This window comes from Nicrophorus vespilloides, unplaced genomic scaffold, assembly GCF_001412225.1.
Source record: "Nicrophorus vespilloides isolate i.1.1-1 unplaced genomic scaffold, Nicve_v1.0, whole genome shotgun sequence".
NCBI lineage: Eukaryota > Metazoa > Arthropoda > Insecta > Coleoptera > Silphidae > Nicrophorus > Nicrophorus vespilloides.
In genome coordinates this window covers 15,482-31,791 of record NW_017097932.1, presented here as the reverse complement: position 1 = coordinate 31,791, position 16,310 = coordinate 15,482, and the positions used below count along the sequence as shown (strand labels likewise).

The 16,310-nt window shown below is 30.8% G+C and overlaps 1 protein-coding gene across 1 annotated transcript in view; it reads left to right on the top strand.

The window, feature by feature from the left end:
• Positions 1 to 241: 241 nt before the first annotated feature.
• The window catches only part of LOC108561379 (neuroligin-1-like), a 31,515-nt gene continuing 15,446 nt past the window's right edge, over positions 242 to 16,310 (top strand). Inside the window, exons 1-2 of the mRNA XM_017919281.1 lie at positions 242 to 326; positions 9,179 to 9,340. Of these exons, the coding sequence (XP_017774770.1) occupies positions 242 to 326; positions 9,179 to 9,340 (247 nt within the window). The remainder of the gene's footprint in view (positions 327 to 9,178; positions 9,341 to 16,310) is intronic.

Genomic DNA, 16,310 nt, shown 5'->3' with positions numbered 1-16,310 from the left:
GTTAAAGCAAGTTATTAAGTAAGTGTTGGTACTGTAAAGAAGATGACAGTGCAAAGCATACTTTCTACTGATTCTGTAGATGGGCGAGGATGAAGCTAGAACTAGACTAAATTCGTTGGAACAATGACAATGTGACATCTTCTCAAGATATGTGTCAAGGATGTTCTTCAGTGAGGAAGAAGATGAACGAAACCTGGAGAAGGCTAACGAAGAAGGCGGCAGTAAAGACCAACACTGACACATGTCGGTGAACGAAGATAGTAGCGCAAAGATAATTAACATTCCCGAGAAATACCAGTTGTGGACGTTGATGAAGAAGATGAGAGGTATTAAAGTGTTGGTTTCTCTCTTCTACAAGAAAAGTTATTAAGTACTACGGAATGAGAATAAATCCAATTACAAAAATAATAATAAATACCTTACTATAATCCATTAAGAATACAAGTGATTAATTGCGGTTGCAGTGACTAAAACATATTGAAAAAAATATAATTACTTTAGGTAATAATTATGTAAATGTATTGGTCATCCAGAAGTGCAGTGTATGTACAGTTATATGCGATTACCATTAAATATCGAAATCACAGGTGATTCACTTCGTCGTAATTAAATGCAGCCGAAACCTATTTATGGTGATGGGCAAACTGTTACTTCGCATACATTACTGAAATCTATTATAATTCGTGCATAATGCCGGTGTTTTAATTACACCTCCCCCTGTATATTGATTTGGCTGCGGGATTTCGAGAGGAGAACGCGTAATAAAGTAATGTTTTATTAAATTATTATAATTTATAACCGGTATAAATTCGTTGTAGATGTGATATATTGCGGCCGGACATTATATTTACGTATAATGGATGCCCGTGTTTGTGCAAATGTAAAGTTCCATTGCGAAATGTATTATTTACGGGGGCTGCTTTTGCAGATATTCCCCCAATCCGCGAAAATTCCGCGCGCCACCCGTCCTCTCTTTTCGCAGCAGAAAATTCAATAACGAAACAAATAAAATTCTCAGTTTATTGTTTCTGCAGTGCACGGTGCGCCGGGGGGTAAATAGGTTTTTATTTGTTCTAAAACATTATTCAACTATCCGCACTCTATGTTCACTATATATATTCAGGTATGGGGAATGGCGAAACGTTACCAAGTCTAGCCTATTTTCATCAAGTTCCAGTCAATGGCAATTTTTGTTTTCATATTGTTTTATTTTTTTATGCTCACCTTATTTATAAAGCAAAATGTATACTGTATGTTTTCATGTAGTTTATTTATTATTGCATCCACTGTACTTGCAACATAGTGAAAATCTCACTTTATGTTTTGAAACAACTGAATGTCGAGTTGTTGCATACTTTTTCGATTGAACTAAATTGAAAAGAAAATTGAAACACAGAAAATGACATTTTTTATTGTTTCAAGCAATTCACAATCAACTTTTTACATATATAATCGAAAATATAATGAAATTTTGAATTGGGTTTGTGATCAATAATTAAACAATCTTAAACAGTTAAATTTCTAGAAAACTGAACGAAAATATCAAAATATATGATCTTAGGGTCTATATTGCAAGCCCGACAACCGAAAGACAATTGAAATCCCGACTATATCGAAATTCCGACTGTATTAAAGTCCCGACGTTTGAAATCCCGACTATGTCAAAATTCCGACTGACAAAATCCCGATTATTATAATCCCGACAATAAAAATCCCGACTACCATATAAATGTTATTATAGAAATTTATAATAATAAAAGACTCTGTCGGGATTTCGATATAGTCGGGATTTTGATTGTCAGGGATTTTGAACCAGCTGGGATTTCGAACGTCGGGATTTCGGTTGTCGGCCTTGCGATTGCCACCGATGATCTTAATATCTCTAACAATCTGATCGTATTCGTAATAACAACTTAATTAAGTAATACAATTATACTTAAGTAATACAATTATACTTTAACTGCACCTCTGATAACGAAGCTTTGATATACCGAAGTTGGCAGGGACAAACTCCATTAAACATCGATGTTTTTTTCGGTAGAATATATGGAAAAGCTTGTTATTACCGACAAAGATAAAGAAAATGAAGACGAAATTAAAGAAGATTCTGCAGAAAGAATGTTAATAACTAAAAGAGCTTAAATGTCATTGAACACTTTTTGTTTTTGTAACAAAATAATACTCATTTAGGAAGAAGTTTTACTGTTAAATGAAAGAGAAAAGTAAGACATAGACAATTACTTACAGACTCATATTTCACTTTTTATGTAACTTTTTATTCCTTCGAAAAAAAGCTGTTGATTTTCTTTATGAAGGAACGTACTCTATTTTTTAAGTCTTACAACGAAGTTAATTAGTAAAAATTATTAAGAAAAGTCGATAAAATTAATACGATGTTATTGCTTCAAAAAAAAATGTAACACTTTTGCCATGAACTGAATATTATTAGGATCTAAGATAGCCGAATTGGAAGTGAGAAAATTTCGGCTTTTAATCTCGTTACTAATCCAATCTCCATATAAATTAGTTTCTGTCGCAATTTGTAATTTTCACGCAATCCCCCTACGTAATTATCCATAACAAAAAGGCCACGACAATAAATTAATTTCGAATTACTGCGGCTTAATAAATAAGCCATTCGATATCTCGTTCCCTACGTTACGTTTCCGTTTCGTGCTTATTATCGCGTGCCCGAATCAATTTGTTACCTCCTTGCTTTTTCTTTTTCTCTCTTCCCTTCTTTACAGCCCTGCTTTATTTTAATAACAAATGGACAAATCACAAACATACTATTTCTTTATTTAATCAACTTCCTTCTATTCATTTATTATCAAAGCATGCAAAAGTATAATAATGATTTTCAAGGTCACACATTTATTAAATCTTCATTGAATTACATAATGTACAATAGATTTTATTATAAATAATAGAAAGTAAAGTGGATCAAGTACTTGTTCTATTCAACTGTTAGGTTTATAGTTCTCAAGTATTGTATATTTTGAAATATTATAAGTAATAATGTAAGAAGATAAATGATTTTTAGTAAGGATGAAGAAAATCTAGGAAAAAGTTCGTCTTAGATAAACTCTACCCTCGACTACATAAAACGGTAGGAGTCTTGAGAATGAAAGATATGGATGGAAGCAAAGAGATAGACGTCAAAGTATGAATGTACGATAATGAATTACGGTGTGGGTGTATTATAAGGGAAGTTATCAGCAGTGTGAGAAAGGAGGGTGGAGCTGACGTGATAGTGACTAAATGGGGTGAAGAACAGAGCAGAATGAATTGTATGAAAGAAAGAAGGAAATGACGAAAAAGGATGGTTGTATGTTAGGTAATTGGAAGATAGAGGGAGATTGAAAGCAGCTGTGGTAGGAAAAATCACGTAAGATGATACTAAAGTAATTGTACAGTATACAACCAATTCATCATTCTGTTAAGATTATATTTTATATGAAACGTTGATATATTCTATATATAGAAAATAATGAAAAATTAAGAAAAAGTTAATATTTTTATAATAAACCTAATAGACAATTTCAATCTATAACCACTTTATGTATACTTATATAAAATAATATAAAAAAATAACTTTGATCTGGACATTTCAAAAGAGGGAATTATAGAAGGACAAAATGAGTGTTAAATTCAACATTAAAACTTCTCTTAAGCTCAAAAGAGGGTTAAGAGTATTATATTATCAAGAGTTTTATCTAAAATCCGTGCACAAAATACTTGTCTAAAGTCATTACATTACTCTTGGAACTATGAAGCTAGTTATGCTTTCCATTTATTCACTTATTAATAATTCACCTACACACAGCAACCGGTTGAAACCTACATGCTTTCAACCTTTTAAATAATAAAACATGAGAGATGCATTTTATATGTGATGAAAATGTACAATACATGAATCAAATCGTTGTTTGAACCCTTCAAAAAAAAATATGATTTATTTTGTATAATGTGTTAATAATTTCACCAAAGTCTTTGTAACTATTTATAATATATTTTTCAGCTTTTAAAGAACAAAAGATTAGTTCTGGTATTAAAACAAAAATACAAAATTTGGTGTGTTTACTGTCAATAAATGGAAACATTTATATTGACTATTACTTCGTACAACGTGCTAATAGCAACATATTTACTAGCTATTAATTGATCAAATATTAGACAAAACATTAATACTTTCAATTAATTACTTTGATTTGTTTACTCACACTAATGGAAGAAACAAACCTTTTAACCCACATTATTTTGACCTTACATATCATAAGTGCTGAATGTAATAATATTATATAATAATATTTGTATTATTTACAAATTTAAACGTGATCTATACAAGATTAAGAAAATCCTGACTTTATAAAATAGACAGTAAGTCAAATATTCTTGTCTTTTCGTATAAAAGTTACATCTAAAATTCAGTAAAAAAAAAGATGATATTCAGGTGACTTTGCAAGTCGTCTGAAACAAAACGTAGCGTTGTTAAAGTACAAATTTATGTAATTCCGTTGACTCTGCTCGTTTCTTTTTTATTTGGTTGGGCGCGGTTTTAAAGTTTCGCCATGCGGAAAAAGTACAAAGCGAAAAATGTTGGGGTGGAAATGGTACAAATCATCTGCGACCGCTATAGATTAAACAGGAAAAAAGGTTCTTAGCGAATAGGGACACGCACACTAGTTTACACACACACACATACACACAGAGGATGAGGGTGAAAAAAGTGTGAGTAAGAAGTCAAATATTATATATTCCCGTGGGAGAAGTTGGCTGGGACAAGAGCGCAAAACTTTTCGTCAAGCGATTCAATTTTTTTTTTGTTCTCTCTGCATCGCATTCCCTCTTACTTTATCACAGTCTCTTTCCATTCATCCGTCTTTCTCACCGTCGTACGCTCATCGAGATTTCTTATCGTCGTGCGATTTTCCCGTTTTCTCTTACATTGTCGACTCTCTCACGAGATGAAAATTGATTATCGAATAAGTATATAAAATTTAAACCGTTTCATTTTATGGATGAACATTTTTGAGAGAGTAAAAATGTGGAAAAGATATTGCATTTCATTTTCACAATATTTTTTTCACTTAAGAAATTGTTAAAGTAAATAATTTTGTGTATTTTTTTAGAAATTACTATTATTGAAATAAATAATCGTTTATTTTGAAATATTCAAACTGTACTTTTGTGCATCCGCACTATGCGAGGTCCTGCAGCAATTATAAAGGCTTTAGTAATATATTTTACGTATACTGGACAATTTTGTATATGTAATAGGTGAATAATTCTACAATTTAGAACTTAATATAAGCAATATGTAAAAGAAAACATCCAATTTAAATAAAATTATTTAATCCTGTTTTTCCAAATTTTACATGTATAAAGTAAACACGTAGGGAATATTTTATACAGGTTGGCGTGGGATCCTCTGACATTTAAATTTTATGAAATATATCAAAAGTATTTAAATATTAATATGAAATTGAAGAGGCTATAACATTTTTATGCAAAAAATACAAAGAGGAATTTTAATATAAAGAAATTTAAAGTTAAATTGTATAGTTTATTTATATGTTACCTTCGTCTTATGGTTACGCACTCAAATTTTGAATTCATTTTTATAAGTTTGAACGGAATGTTTTCTTTTCTTTACTTAGCAGTTTTAATTATTCCTCTTGTTGTCTCCATTCTCGAACCATTTTCTTTGTTGGTGGTGGATCAAAATGTCTTTCTGCTGCTCTGTTTCCAAATTATTATTTTACATAATTGATCACATTTACTTTATACCTTAGGTTATATGAAAGTCGTTTTTGTTTTATTATCAAATTTAGAGACGATTTATTGAAAAAAATATTTCAATGTTACTTTCGGACCAAAATTTGAGTTCATTTGTCTATGTAAAAAGGTGCGTCTTATAATCCGAAAAATGCGGTAATAACATATTAATAGGTAGGCAGAAGTACTTTATCTCAATTTAGTACCAATAAATATTAATAAATGAACAAATAATAATGATTATTGTTGCTTCAATTATAAAATAATGCAAATAATTCAACATTTTAAAGTGTGAGTTTAAATTTTAAACATGAATCATAGCAATGGACTTTTTAGGTGTTTTTGCCAAAATATATAATAATTTTATATAATAAACATTTAAGATGATAAATTAAAATAATTCATATTAATTTATTGTTGTAAATGTTATATAAATTTAAATGAAATAAAACTTAATATTTTATATATTTACTATCGATATATTTTTTGAAGTAAGCACATTTTTATACATATTTTTGATGATTACAGGAAATATCTTTTTACTTTGTATTTTAATACAAATGAACAAGAAAAAAAGTTGTTATTTGAAATTATCAAAATTTGTTTGTATATCAATTAAGTACAATAAATAAAATATTATAATAAGAATTTGTCCATTCAAAATAACCAGTTAAACTGTTTATTACATAAAATATAAAAACTGTTTATTACGTAAAAAGAAAATTTCGGTAATTTAGGATACAGCCATATTAAGTTAAGATATTGGATTCATTTGAAATCATATAATAATTTGGATCAAAATAAGTTATAGTAATATGTATTGTCTTTGACAAATGGAATAGTACTTAGTAGAAACGATTTTCTAAATGAATACCTAATAATAATAACACATATGATTGAAAGATTTCGGAATCACAGTCATTACTTGACAAGAAACAAACAAAAACATGTGAGAAAAACTTAGAGCTAGATCAGTTAATGTCGATAAGATGTGTAGAAACAAGGAACATAAGAGAGATTCCAAATGAAATATTTCAATCAATCAATCTCAGGACCAGAAGCACCGAACTGGGGGAATAATTTTATCCTTTTTATCCACACGGGAATTGATGACGTCGTGTCCGACTGATTGGACGTAGTTGATTCGCACGCCGATTGTTTACACGATGGATCCGGATTCGCACCGTTGATGGATTACATCTTGTAAACAAATTATTAGAGGATTACCCAGTACTTTCCATTTGTCAACTTTCTTTTTCGATCTTCAACCTATCGCATGTCATGATCCTTGTTAATTATGTATCTTCCATCTGGCATTATGTAAATGTAATGGTGGTAGTCGTTCGATATGGATTTTGGTTGGAACGTAAATCAATACGGTCATAGGCGTTTAAATAATTTATTCGCTGGTTGGCGGGTTATGATGAATATTTTCGTACGTAAGCTCGTATCTTGTAGTTCGCTTCGACCGTTTTGTATGCTCGCAGCGAACACACATACAAAACCACTTCACGTTGGTCTGCATCCTCAGGATATTTCTCCAGAGATTATCTTTTTCAATTCTCCGATAAATTTTTAACGCCGCAACGCTCGGCGCAAAATATGTGCACGCAGTAGGCAGCAGCACTTCCGCAATATTGTCTGCTTACCTTCCTTCAACTTGAAGCCATCAACTAAAACCGTTCATTAATAAATAAAATCCATATTTCACAATGCCCGCAGCTCTTTTAAAACCCATTGCATGGAATACAGTAACCGCTGCATCTACAAAATCAATAACACACTCACAATAATAATAAATACTGCAATACTCGCATAGTACGGGTTCTGCCAATAGCTGTACTATTATGAAGAAAATAAATAATCAAAATAAATAATCCAAATATAGGATTTAATACAATTTTTATGAAGAAAATAAATAATCAAAATATTGCTCTGTAATTGAATTTAGTATAAAAGTTCTCATTTCAAACAATAGGAAAACTCATTATAAATTTCCTTTATTCTCGTTAATAATGATTGAATGATTTCAATATGCATAAATTGTAATTATAATTAATTAATTTGTATTATATTATATCAATCAGATTATTTTAATTAAATTTAACTTTTAAATTTTAGCAACAAAAAAAAATAAAGCTTTAAATTACGACAGACTAAAAAGACGAAGAATTAAACGCTCTTAGAAGCCGTATAAATCTCATAATTATTCTATTCCTTTCCGTCGTAAGCTTCGGTAATCCGATTTTGGAAAGGCTTTTAACCATAGCCGTTTGTGAGACGCTACAGGAAGGACTAAAATTATAATGAGACATCACGGAAAAAGGACACAGAAAACTGATCCTATTGTACGTAGTATATTCATATATCATATATATATTGGGCTATATTTTTAATTGTATCAGACACCCGACATCCAATATTCAATCCAACGGCATTTAATCTAATTTGGTCTACCGTATAATCAAGTCTCACGATTTCTATTGAAATCAAATTAGTGGTCCATTTATAGCTGTTACATTGAATGCGGTGATAGGTTGAAAGAGAGAGACGGAATTGGAGTATCGGATGTATGGAGGAAAATGTGGGCGAAGCGACAGAAAATAACAAAACAAAAAAATACAAAACTTAAAGCTCACACCTGAGCAAAGCTCTCAAATTTGTTGTATAGCGTCTAGACTTCAGACAGGTCTCATTAAGTCGACGCTTTTCAATCATCGTGGATACACAAGACAATACGCGTATATGTGAGGGCCTGTATGTATGTGCAAATTTTCAATCTGTTTCCATGCGTTCGCAGCCTTCAAAGCAACAAACCATGATGGAGCACAGGGTGTAGTCGTGATCTTTTGTCGTCTGGTATACACACCCAGGGTCTGCCAACATTGATGCATTAGGCAGAAAAGAGTAGAAAACAAAGGGAACCTCGAGAACGATTGCATTGCGGAAAATATTCCATTAACTCTTTTATACAATGTTAGAATAATTTATGTAGAAAGAAATTGTGTGTTATTATACAATATTTTTTAAAAGTTTTCTTGAATGAAGACTTTGTGAGAAGATAACAAATTAGAACTAAGTCATTTAGGGCTTCAGTTAACTGCAATTAATCTTGGAGAGTATAGACATCAATTAAACAGTTTCCTTTCGGAGATGTTAATGTGTTTTTGGCGGTTTGCAACCGTGCATACCGGAATCCTTCTCGTTATTGGGCACGTTGATTGATCCCTTTGTAACCCTAATTCCGTATAAACCAACAACTCATTCCCGGCTGCGTTGCTCGAATTAATTTTCACCCGTCGGCACCACTAAGATCGGTGCAATCTTCGCGCCACGAGGATGGATCGACCAATTTAATGTTCTCACAAACTAAGTGTACTTGTTTTTTTCTTGCTTTCAGCAGGGACGCGAGAGGGCAACTCGTCACCTAAATATCCTGTAATCGTGTTCATCCACGGCGAGAGCTACGAATGGAATTCGGGGAATCCTTATGATGGTAGCGTCTTGGCCAGCTATGGAGGTGTAGTCGTTGTTACTATCAATTACCGTCTAGGCATCTTAGGTAAGTCTATTCTCTCTTTTTCTCTTTTGACGTAGTTATACTTATAAATTATCAAATTAAACAATTATCAAATCTTGTTACAAATTATTTTCTGTGTAAAAGACTATATGATAGTTTTATACATTAAACTGATTAATAACCCATTAAAGTTACTCTTATATTAAAAATGTATATAGTATACTACATAATTATAATTCTAATATCCCATTCAATTAGAAGTAAAAATAAAGGTTGTCCCAAAACAGTTCATATTATATTTTTTTAATAAAACACATTTTCGATTTGATAATTGATAATATTTTTGCTTTATTATAAAGTAGAGACATTGAAGTAATGTGTGATATAAAACATTTGAAAAATGACTGCCCCTGCCTTTTTGATGAAATTTTCCATAATATATTGACATAATTCATTAGAAATTTCGGTAATGTTTGAGGTCCTCAATGGTTTTTTGATGTACCCTCTATCTTTAAGATAACCTAAAGTAAAGAATTACCTCACAGAAGAACAGTTTTCGTATTAATTTCACCATTTTTTTAACTAATGAAATCATATAGAAATGTCTACTCTGGTTTTACCACATATTTAAAATGTAAATTATTTGTGGGCCACGACGGATCCTATTAATGATAAGAGCCTTGAATAATAGCATAATCTCTTAAAAAGATTGATTTATTAAAAACTAAGTATAATCCAATTTTCTTTTCTGCTATTATTTATGATATTATTATTAATTCAAATTTATTAGCAATAAATAAGTTATTAATTTTATCACGTATCCAATTTCATCAAAATAGAGTTGAAATAAGCCATGAGTTTTATAGCTCTCAATATGTTTATTAAATTATAAAATCGATTACGTAATATCGAATAAAAGATATAAAGAATATTCCATTTACCAGATGCTCTCCTCTCCTTATTAACAAAAAAATTGTGCGATAGGTATAATAAAATATCGACGTAACGTCCATTGAGAATATAGTCATTAGCAGTAACAGTTTAAACATTCGATGATATTTCAAGAAAGAATCGCCTGTTCCATTACAGTTATTACACCAGAATGCAGTTTCTTCACTTAAGATAATTCAATATTGGCCCGTAAACGTAAAACGAGTTTGTGCGTTCCCCCGTATCGGTAATTACAATATCTTTCTAAAGTATTTACTCCGAACTTTCCACGATCGTATAGTTTAAGAACAGCCCTTGTTTTATATGAAGAATAACGTCTGTGTACGAGTATCGCAAAACTTTGTTTCGAAACTCCATTATTAGAGATATGTAAATGCAGTAACTTGTTTTTAGTAGTTTATTGCAATGTGTGAAATATTATGTTGTCACGGTAGACAAGTTATTGCTAGTAGCTAGAACTGTGCTAACTCATAAACGGAGTTGCTTCGAGTATTAACTTCTGATGCAGACGAGGGAATCTGGGCCCGATCAAAGGACGACCGTACGTCCATCTCGGTGACGGATCATCGTCTAACTTAGGATACAGAGTTTGCAGCAAAGTCTGGTAGCAATTTCCAAGTTTATAATGGCGAAAGAACATCATCATAAGTTGCCACCGAATGCTCCTCGCAGTATAACACAAACTTTCTTGTTGTTAAAAAATACCCCCAGATATTTCTTCTATTATATATATACACATATACACATTCGCAATACGTTTCAGTTCAACGTGTGTGTGTTTTTTTTTTGTTCCTCGGCCCATTTATTTGTTAATTCTTGGGGCCCTTCGCGTTATCGAGCGCACGGGGAACCATTTGCGGCATCATTATCGTTGAAAACGTTCGACAAGATAAATACGTCTTTCGACGAGCTTTCAATTATGTTTTATGGGAATTTCGACACCTCTCGCCCACAAAGAACACCCTCACACATTCCTGCTGAACTTAAGGGTTTTCGCACACAATGCAGTTCCAAACACACAAAAAGAAGAAAGAACCGCCGCACGAATGAAAGAAGTATAAAAAAAAGTGTATAAGAGGGAGAATCTTGGAATGATCGCTAATTATTCTGCACACGTAATGCGCCTTATAAATTTTAAGAAACTCGAATAACACAACGGCCTTTTCAAATATAATTACGTCATTCGCATGCACACTGCGATTCGCTCACATTTAAATTGTGTTTGTTATAATTACCTTGTTTAATAATACAGTTAGTTAATTAATTAATTAATTGAACTCAATTGCGTTTTACAATGATAATTATAATTGTTGAATAATTATAGCTTAGCGCAACTGCACTTCTATAAACTATATAATTAATTGTAATTTCAAATGGGAATAACATCAATTTTACATATTACATAAAACAAAATATTCAGTTTATTTATACGCATTTTATATTGTTAAGAGCACTCATTTATATTGTTTTTTTTTTATTCAAAAGCGTACTTTTTAAATTTATATGAAATTAAAACCTGAAAATAATTTGTTTTATTTTTTAACGAAACATGGTTAATCATTGATACTGCTCATTCAGTAAACAATTATTTAATTATATTCCACAATTAGAGTAAATTTTTGAACAAGCCACTTTTTGAAGAAAATTGAAACTCTTATAACTAAAATTGCAAAGTTTATTCCAAAGAACCAATAAATTATCAAATCTTGTATAGTATGGATTCACTATAGTAGACATTTTATGTTTTCAGTCCATTTATATATTTTACATTTTCGTTTAAGAAACTAATATTTCCAAGCTTGCTTTTTAAATTTATTTATTTTTTATACATTGGAGTTCGTAATTTTATTCCATGTACATGGCAGACGATGAGAATGAGGATGACATTATTGTTGTACACCTCCATAGTGTTTGAGAGCGGAAAGGAAAATCAATATGGAAATGCGATGGGGAAAGAGGAAGAGATACATCAAAGGATTCTGTTTCCCGAATCGTTTGTTGAGACACTGGCACATTTTGTTCTCTTATACATATATATTATAATTGCATTGTTCGCGCATTTGTTACAGAAATTTCTATTGAAATCTATTATACGTTTTCAAAGAATTACGAATAAAGGTGTACTATGAATTGAAAAAAATCACTATTATTTATCAATGAAGCATTGATATGCTATAACTATAAATTTGAAAAATATCTCATTATTTAATTTTATATTTACATATTATTCAGTTGATAAAACGTAACGTTTCCGTTTTTTAGTGTGAAATAAAACTCTTTATTTGTATAGAAATAATGAACTTTAATCAATTATATATTTTCCATTTTATTCGATGATCTTTCTAACAACTTCATGATTCCGAACTCATTAAACTTATGGTTTTTATCAGCAAGAAACTGAACGAAGTGCGTTCAAGTCATCATAATTAGTGAAATTTTTATCATTAAAAGAGTTTTGAAAACTTTGAAACAAATTGTAAACTGATGGTACAAGGTCAGGGTTATATGAGAGATGCGGCATCACCTTTCAACCAAGCTTCAGTAATTGTCCACTAGTTAACAAAGATATGTAAGAATTTACATTGTTTTGGTTTGCCAATTCCGACCATTTTTCTAGTTGACCCAGTTTAATTAGTTGTCTGAATTGATCGTTTGTTCCTTGGATACAGCTCAAAATATACACACCTTTTGTAATCCCACCAAATTGATAGCATTATCTTTTTTGTTATAATTTAGCATCTAGGTTTGTAACGCTAGAACCTGACCGTTTTCGATTGAAGTGATGATTTGTTGTAAATATTGTTAGTAAATATATGAGAGCAGCAGTATTTTTATGTAATTCTTATAATTGTATAATAATAAAATTTAGGAATAATAAATTTGCATATGTATGATTTCGAAGGATTACAATAAAAACACAAGCATATATTGGTTTTACGTGCGGTTTGTATTCAAACTGTGCAACTTTTTTTTTACACATGTCATAAACATTTCACATAAATGTTATAGATAGTGTATCCTGGTAGATATAGGACATTTATGATGTCCATAAATTATTTTTCGTTATTAAACAAAATAGAAAGTTATGCTTTGAAATATAAATTTATATTTATCCTGCGTATGCCAAAAAAAAAACGAATATAATACTAGAGATATACAGAGGGCACATAACACCGTTATTTATAACAATGCTAAAAGGACTGTTAAATGTTATTGCATACGTCGGAATGGAATATGCAGCGCGCACTCTATGAAATTGTCCCGCCATCCTGGATATATTAAGTCCCTTATTGCAATAGGGTGGGAAGGAGGTCGGTAGGTAGTGAGTGAGAAAGAGAGAGAGAGGAGTCTAAAAATTGCTTAATCTAAAACACATGCTTCCAGGGGAATAAATCTGCCTGCCCGCTTAAATTAGTACAGAAACGTCCCCGTTTTAAATCAAGACGACAAAATGCCGTATAATAAATACACATTTCATTAAAATTCCGGTCGCCTCGTGCAATTTAAACATTACACCGCCGCGATAAACCGCAGCTCAACGTTTGCTGCTGTTGTCTTTAATCTCGAGGGTTGATACATCCCCAAAATTTCATCCGACTTTACAATAATTATTCATTTATAAGTACAAACGCCATAAGATTACTGCATTAAGCTTTGATTAATGAATTCGGTGAGAGGCGCGATTTCATCTTTTCAATGAATTTAAAGCAATGGCCTTCAAACTTCGTCAGCTCACGAAAGATTATATTTCTTTTCAATCATTTATAGCAAAATAATCAGTGAAAACACAATTTAAGTGGATAATCTAATGAGAGTCACGATTTCATCTTTTGAATGAATGAACATAGATAAAATGTAAAAAAAATCCTTGGATTTCTTTTAAGACACTTTACAATTAAGTTGTCTATCAATTTTTATTAAATTTCAGCAAGATTGTCAATGAAAAAGATATGTGGTGCTTTTTTGGTAAAGTCAGGAAATTCTAAGCTTAAATCTTAAATCTTAAATCTTAAATCTAAGAATCTTAAATCTTAAATCTAAGCTTAAATGTAATAACTTCATTATAGTGATTTAGACTACAAAAACGGATCAATTTTACAATATAATTTTTTTTTCGTTAGAACATAAAAAAATAACCTATACAGAAGTGACAAAACTATTACTTTTAATGTAGGTTTATACTCACTTGGTGTAACCAATTCCAAAACAAATCATTTTTGTATAACATTAAAATACCAACAAGTATTTAGTTCTGTTTCACGTCTCTATATAAATAGTGACATAAATGTACCGGTACTTATAATTACGACAAAGTGTTAAAGTTTCTTCAAAACTAATCATTGAAACTCATAATTTATATGGATAATGAACAGATAAACATTATTGAATTACATTTGGTACTTACATAATGGACTTGAAACTTTGTGTATATCCTTGCAAAACTAGTGTGGTCTACTGCGGTATACTGTTATGGGGTTCAACGAGCAACTCCAACATTGAAATACTTCAGCAATTCCAATCGAATTCGCTGCAAACAATCAACGACGCATGATGGTATGTAGCAAACAGTTTTGTACACAAGGATTTGAAATGAAGACAGTTATGATTGTAATTTCGAACTTTATGAAAATTGAATATATAACGTAGCGCATTTCGACAAAATTTAACGAAATGTTGCAGTGAATATCAGCAAATTTATGAAAATTAAGAACATATTTATAACAATAAACCGTAAAAATTTACATTAATAATGAAAATGTAGTCGAACTTCAAAATCTTTCAAGTGAAGATTTGATTTGAATATTTTGTACTTGCAACCTTTATTTACACTATTTTCGCATTAAATGTTATAATCAACATATATTTTGATTATATGATTTAACGCAGAACTGATAAGAGCAACTTATTAAGAAATTCAAATAATATTATATAATATTATTAAAAAAATGATTAGTTTTAGTAAATATTTTTTTATACATTTAATTACTGATGATTAATCAAATTATCATAAATATTGAATATTGATGATGATGATGATAAATAACATTAAAAGACGAAATTTGTGTAATATCATAAAAATGTAATGATTTCAATTTATTGGAATGGTATTGATGTGGAAAGGCGATGGGCAAAAAGCGCAGCAAGCAAGCAAGTATGGAGGGAACTCACTGGCGAGGAATTTAATTTGGGAAGTTTTTCTGGCAAGTTTCGGCCCTTTCGGAATTAAGTTTTGGCCCAAATTGAACTCCACCGAACTATTCACCGCCGTCCCGACAAACTGATTTAAAGGATTTTCATTTGCCAGTCGTCCTTCACTTACGAAAGTAAGAAATGAACGCAGACTGTTGTATGTGTTTTTCTTTCTTTACTTTTTTACGTTCACATTTTTTTGCGTAGTTAAAACTTTAGAGGTTTACCATAATTAATAGTTTTGAAAGATGAAAGAAAAAACAACTATTGAGTTTTTTTTAAATTTAAAAATCACTTATCTTCATTTCATTATATAATGCATCAAAAGTTAACAGTTTATTCATTTTATTATTAACTTATAGAAAACAGTAATATCTCTAATTAGGCTTCGATAAATACGGATTCACTATAGTGCGGTTTTAAAATTAAATTTCAATTCAATACCTTTGATTTCTCTTTATATAATCAAGTCTACATTTGTGTCCTGAATTAGTCAAGTTTTAATTTAATTTATAAAACAAAAATAATAGAAAAATATCAAAATGCTATTGACTTTAGGTCTTTCTGTCCAACTATAATATTTTTCTAGTATTAGATGATCCGACGAAATCGGGTTAACTGAAATTATTGTCTATTTATCGTGGCGTTTAACCCGCACAGCTGATTTGTACAAATATGTTAACCTGGCGGACAATTAATTCCGTTGGCGGTATTATCAGAAGAGATTGCGGTTTTGTTTTCCAACTCTTGTTGATTTATTCCACTACTTGGTGAGTTGTGACCCAATTGAATCGCTCGGATTAACGGCGGGATTTTCCCCCATTCCTAGAACTAATTCGCGATTCATCTCTTATACAAACGGCGCGACCCA